Below are 6928 nucleotides of genomic sequence, written 5' to 3'. Positions count from 1 at the left end.
TAGATGAGATCATCATGCCATATCAACACAACAACCTGATGTCTCTGATGGACACACTGCAAAATCAACATCCAGATGTAGGTTGTCCCTGTCAAGCATATTTTCTATATACCCTTTATTTTCTTCCATCCATCCATCCATTTTCTTCTACTCATCCAGGGTCAGGTCGTGAGAATAGCAGCTTAAGTAGGGAGGCCCAGACTTCCCTCTCCCCAGCCACTTGAACCAGCTCCTCCGGGGGAATCGCGAGGCATTCCCAGGCCAGCCAAGAAACATAGTCCCTCTAGCGTGTCCTGGGTCTTCCTCTGGGTCTCCTCCCAGTGGGACATATCTGGAACACCTCACCAGGGAGGCATCCAGGAGGCATCCTAACCAGATGCCCGAGCTACCTCAACTGGCTCCTCTCGATGTGAAGAAGCAGTGGCTCTACTCTGAGTCCTTCCTGGATGATCTAGCTTCTCACCCTCTCTCTAAGGGGGAGCTCGGACAGCCTGTGGAGAAAACTCATTTCAGCCGCTTGTATCCGAGATCTCGTTCTTTCGGTCACAACCCAAAGCTCATGACCACAGATGAGGGTAGAAACGTAGATCGACCGGTAAATTGAGAGCTTCGCCTTTTGACTCAGCTCTCTCTTCACCACGACAGACCAGTAAAGCGTCCGCTTCACTGCAGATGCCGCACCTATCTGCCTATCGATCTCTCGCTCCATTCTTCCCTCATTTGTGAACGAGACCCCAAGATACTTAAACTCTTTCACTTAGGGCAGGACCTCCTCCCCGACCTGGAGAGGGCACTCTACCCTTTTTCGGCTCAAAACCATGGCCACAGATTTGAAGGAACAGATCTTCATCCCGGCCACGTCACACTCAGCTATGAACCGCTCCAGTGAAAGCTGTAAATTTTCATTCATTCAACCTTTATTTAAACAGATAAATCACATTGAGCCTCGAAGACTCATTTACAAGTGAGACCTGTTAGAACAGACAAAAACAGTCATTAACTGGACACATGTAGGAGTTGGAGGCGAAAAAAATTCCTATCAGACTTTTTTCTTGGCTGAGAAAAAACCCTAATATTGAAAAAACACTTTGCACAAACAAGCACATATTTACGTAGACATTCTGCAATCAGAGACGAGAGCGGTCAACAACGCTTATAGATGCCCTCGAGGTCACTGTAATCAGTCAATGTCCTCTGGTAAGATCCATAAACATTCTCGAGCCCGGTATGTAAATCATGACCTGATGAAGCCTATAGGACCACATCATCTGCAAAAAGCATAGACATGATCCTAAGGCCACCAAAACAGATCCCCTCAAGACCTTGGCTGCACCTAGAAATTCTGTCCATAAAAGTTATGAACAGAATTGGTGACAAAGGGCAACCTTGGCGGCGTCCAACTCTCACTGGGAATGAGCGCGACTTACCGCCGGCAATGCGGACCAAGCTCTGACACTGGTCATACAGGGACCTAACAGCCTGTTTCAAAGGACCTGGTACCCCATACTCCCAGAGTACCCCCCAACAGGGTTCCGTGAGGGACGCAGTCGAACGCCTTCTCCAAGTCCACAAAGTACATGCAGACTTGTTGGGCAAACTCCCCCCCCCCCCCCCCAGGACCCTGCTGAGGGTGTAGAGCTGGTGCAGTGTTCCCTGACCAGGACAAATCTACACTGGTCCTCCTGAATCCGAGATTTGACTATCCGACGGACCCTCCTCTCCAGAACCCCCGAATAGACCTTACCAGGGAGGCTTAACAGTGTGATTCCCCTGTATTTGGAACACACTCTGCAGTCCCCCTTTTTGAATAGGGGGACCACCACCCCAGTCTGCCAATCCAGGGGAACTTCCCCCGATGTCCACGCAATAGTGCAGAGTCGTGAAAGCCAACACAACCCTACAACATCCAGAACCTTAAGGAACTCTGGGCGAATCTCATCCAACCCTGGGGCCCTGCCACTGAGGAGCTTTTTAAACACCTCGGTGACCTTAGCACCAGAGATTGGAGAGCCCGACCCAAAGTCCCCAGGCTCTGTTTCCTCAGTGGAAGATGTACCGTTGGGATTGAGGAGGTCTTCAAAGTATTCTGCCCACCGACCCACGACATCCCAAGCTGAGGTCAGTAGCACACCACCTCCACTATAAACAGTGTTGGTGGTGTACCACATCCCCCCCTGAGACGCCGGATGGTGGACCAGAATCGCCTTGAAGCCGTACGGAAGTTATTCTCCATGGCTTCTCCAAACTCCTCCCATGCCAGAGTTTTTGCCTCAGCAACCACCCAAGCCGCATGCCGCTTGGACTGCCGGTACCCATCAGCTGCTTCAGGCATCCCACATGCCAAAAAGACCCAATAGGACTCCTTCTTCAGCCTGACAGCATCCCTCATGGCCGGTATCTACCACCGTGTTCGAGGGTTCCCGCCGTGACAGGCACTAACAAACTTGCGGCCACAGCTCCAGTAAGCTGCCTCGACAATGGATGCACGGAACATGGCCCACTCGAACTCAATGTCCTCTACCTCCCCCAGAACATGTTCCAAGTTCTCCTGGAGGTGGGAGTTAAAGCTCCATCTCATGGGAGACTCTGCCAGACATTCCCAGCAAACACTCACAATACATTTGGGCTTGCCAGGTCTGACCGGCATCCTCCCCCACCTTTATTTTCTTAACAAATAAATTTTCTTAACAACAAATTTTCTTATTTTAGGTTGGTGTGTTTCGCATTGAGAATCATATCTTTCCCAAGGAGCACTTCGAGCCAAGTGGAAGGTTTCATCTTCCTCAATGGAACGGGGTGCCAGGAGTTAATATTCTGGAGCACATTTACCGAGAAGATCCTGACATAAATAGATATCATCCCCTCAAGTTGATCGTTCAACCAAGGTAGGCTGAAAACCAAATTCAGTGCTCTATTTCTATTTATTTATTTATATCGCCTCCTGCCAAAAGAGGAAAGGCAGGCAATGTTGTTTTTACCAATTAGGCGTGCTTTTGCCTGTCCTTTAGCAAAATATCTCATAAACCACTTGAAAATTTTTTATCAAATGCTCAGGAAATAATCGCTGGATGTACACCTACAGTGCAACTTGTTTACTTTTGGAGTATACCAGATTGTAGGCGGCTGCAACAGCCATCTGACCTTAGAAAACATAAACTGGTGTATTCCAGTTAATTTTACTAACATTGAATTAAAACTTGTAGTGGTAGTAGCTGAGTTGTTTTCAAAGCATTCTTCAAGCATTCAAAGTGACACATTTCACATTATATTGCAAGACTGGACACAATGTTTTAAGTTTGGCCAAAATACTGAACCCTCTTATTTACCAACATAAGAAGATGATCCAACAATGTTCAGTCAGATCATCTGGAGGGTTTCTTTTTTTGCTGAGACATTTCGTCCTCCATCCATAGGACTTCTTCAATCTGAGGAGACACCAAACAAACTGATTTCCACAAACAGCATCAGGAAATCAGTTTGTTTGGCATCTCCTCAGATTGAACAAGTTCTTTTGATGGAGGACAAAACGTCTCAACAAAAAAAGAGAAACCGTCCAGATGACCTGACTGAACATTGTTGTAATTTTACCTGGATTATTGAGCATGAACTTTGGTATACGAAAATGATATTGCTCTAGTGTAATACAGGTCTAGGAACGGCAGGTGAAGATATGCCTTTTTTCAAGGAATGCTAAAATAGACATTTTTTAATCACCACTCAGGGTATTTATCAAGACAAACCTTTCATATTATGATAAAACATTGTTGAAACCAATTAAAACTGTAATAAATGTGAAGCATATGTTTTAAACAGCAATATTTAATTATCACCGTATCATAATGTGTCACACCAGAAAGACAGCCATGTCTTTGCTCTTTTGTTGACCTGACAGTGGTCTGTAGATGTTATACAGTATGCACTGGACTTAAGGTTCAGGAAGTTAAAAGATGGCCCATGTTCTGGATTTGGTGACCACATTCACAGGTTGCATTCATAAAAAGCTCACATTTTATCAAGTTGTTTTGGTCTTTCCAACACTGGTTCTTACCTGATTCAGGTTCGTTTCTCTGTAGTTTACTCCTTTAGCCAATTTCCTCTGGGTTTCGAGATAGATGGCATCTTCAAGGTATTTTTATGTTTATAAGTTAGAACTCAATGGTGAAGTTAAGTTTACTCAACATGCAATAAAAGTTTTACCTGCCTATTCCTATTTCCTGAAAAAAAAAAAGTTTTTTGTTGTTGTTGTTTTTGTTTTGTTTTTAAACAGCTGAACATTAACGTTTAATTTATATTATTACATCATATAAATTGACAAAAACCTATTTGGGCTGTATAACTCATAAAAATTCAATGACAAATTTCTCTTAACCCATTTTTGTGTGTGCATCGCAGGATGGTGGAGCAGACTTCAGTGCATTTAGCTGTAAGGAGATTTGGACAACAATACAAGGTTCCTCGGGATGTTTGCAGAGTCATTCATGTCCGCGCACCCCTGCAAGGATCAATAAAACTGGAACAACTTCATGTGGACAAACGACTGTGGGACTTTCAAGAAAAACTCATTCCTAATGTGGACAAGGTGCTGAAGAAAGTGGGGATGCTTGCGTCTCCACCAGTCAACACCAGTCAAGAGTGAATAGTTTAATAATAATTTGATAACTTGAAAAAAAAAAAAAAAAGGGAAATACCGTATTTTCTTGCGTATAAGTTGCTCCGGAATATAAGTCACATCATGACGAGGAAAAAAATACATACAAGTCACTTTGGTGTATAAGTTGCATTTATTATGAGTTTATTTAATGGTAAAAAAACAACTTCATTTCGTCTGGGCGACCCGGTGCCATACATCCATCCATCGCTGCCGGAGCCGCCAGCTCTCCGGCGTTCCTCCGCCTGCACCAGCTAAGATAAGAAAGCATGCACAGGAGGACTTGCTGTTGCAGTTCTTTAAAATTTAAAAGCGTCAGTCAAAAATTGCATTATGAATATGGAGAAAAAAAATGTATATAAGTCGCTTAGGCGTAAAAGTCACAGGACTGACAAATCTATGCAAAAAGCTGCTGCTTATACGCCAGAAAATATGATAAATTGTTTTTAAAAATGTGTTAATTTTAAACAGTATTTAAATGGAGAGATGGCTAAGGGAGAGATTGATTGTATATTTTTCATTAACAAAGGAATATGGTATGAACAGATTTTTACCATCTGACGTGGTCTTGTATGATGTATCTTTCATGTATCCTATGGCAGGTGATGCCCATTACAAAAGGCAACACAGACTAAAAAGGCTGGGGGAGGGTGAACTGAACTGTTTTGATTGGAGGTTAGGGTGGCTTTTCAAGGAGATTAGACAAGACGTGACCACCTATTTTTTTAAATAAATATACAGACAATGGAGGCAAAAGCAATGGAGTGAAGATTCAGTGTGTCACAGCTAGGAATAAAGTGTTTATTTGGTTCAGGTGTGGGTTTTTGATCTATTTTAGAAGTTTTGTTCTGACCATAACTGGAATGTCATGAACGGTCATCCAATGTCCATAACTAGAAAAGGTGTAAGAACAATGTTGTTTTTTGTTTTGTCAGATGACTTGGCACAAGCCACTTTCAAAAATTGTTAAGTTTGCGGATTTTATTCAGAGGTAAAGCTCTGTAAATTTTGGTTTTTGTTCAAAAATTGGAGGCATTAAACTTTTATGACACGTTTGTTTTTCCTTACCCATTTTACTTCTCAAAAGTTGGAAATTCGTTTCCACTAACAGTCACATGCCATAGGCAAGACACTGAACCCTCATTGCCTCCGATGTGTGTCCTGTTGGTGTATGAATTGGATAAAGCACCATTATTCTTTGTACAGATCTAGTGGAGTGCTGTATGAATGGGTAAATGAGGACACAGACTGTAGTGTAAAAAGCTTCAAGTATCTCGACAAGATAGAAAGGTGCTATCTACAGTACATTCCATTTACAATTTTTCTTTCAATTCACTGAACTCATGCTTTGTAGGATGTTTCAGATAATAAAGTTAATATGAAATTAGCTAATTTTTCTTCTAATAACTGGAAGCTATACTTACTAGACGTTTCTGACAAAGATGGGCTGCTTATGAAGTGTGTAAACCTGCACAGCACAACATAAGGTTAAATTTTCACTATTATCCTGGCTATCTAGGAGTTAAAGTTCAACAGAAGTTGGGTAACTAAAGTCCTAAAATGCCAAACATTCTTATAACGCATTGATTGCTGCAACATCTATCTTTGGTTTCAAATGTTTCTTTTTATTCAATGCAATTCAGTGTATTTATGTAACTCCAAGTCCCAACAGAAGTCATCTCAGGGTACTGAACGAAAAGCATTCACATACATTATAAAAGCTGATTAGTAAAAGTTATCCAAGAAAGCCAACAGAATGCATTGAACCTTCACTTGGTCACAGTTTCCCATCCTGAGGAAGCACAAAGGCAACAGTGGAAAGGAAAAACTCCCTTTTAACGGGTAAAAAGCTCCAGCAGAACCAGGCTCAGGACGAGTGGCCATCTGCTTCGACCGGCTGGGGTTTGAGAGAACATGAACGAGAAACAAATATAGAATGACAGGTCCAGGTGTGCTTTCTAGTGGAAGAACAAAAAAAGAAAAACTCATGGTAAGGTAAAGTGGAGCAAATAAAGAAAGCAGCAGCGTGATGAAATGTGGTCCATTTGTCCTCCAGCAGTCTAAGCCTATATCAGAATAAATAAGGGATTTCTCAGGAAACTCAAACAAACCCAACTATAACAACAAAGTCCATGCTCAATAATCCAGGTATACAATCCAACATTTTCAGAGTCAGAGTCAGAGTCAGAGTTTCTTTATTGTCATTCGCACCTCATGTGGTACATGTGGTGGAGCGAAATTATGTACACAGGGTCCCAGTTACATCCAACAATAAAATGT

At 42.5% G+C, this 6928-nt stretch overlaps 1 protein-coding gene across 1 annotated transcript in view; it reads left to right on the top strand.

The window, feature by feature from the left end:
- Positions 1-4636, top strand: part of LOC119427676 (beta-1,4-galactosyltransferase galt-1-like) — an 8256-nt gene extending 3620 nt beyond the window's left edge. Inside the window, exons 3-5 of the mRNA XM_037695312.1 lie at positions 1-77; positions 2710-2885; positions 4393-4636. Of these exons, the coding sequence (XP_037551240.1) occupies positions 1-77; positions 2710-2885; positions 4393-4636 (497 nt within the window). The remainder of the gene's footprint in view (positions 78-2709; positions 2886-4392) is intronic.
- Positions 4637-6928: the final 2292 nt, after the last annotated feature.

Source organism: Nematolebias whitei, chromosome 21 (assembly GCF_014905685.2).
Source record: "Nematolebias whitei isolate Nwh7 chromosome 21, NemWhi1, whole genome shotgun sequence".
In the NCBI taxonomy this organism is placed as follows: Eukaryota; Metazoa; Chordata; class Actinopteri; order Cyprinodontiformes; family Rivulidae; genus Nematolebias; species Nematolebias whitei.
Note: the sequence above shows the minus strand (reverse complement) of the source record. Positions and strands in the feature narration are given on the sequence as shown.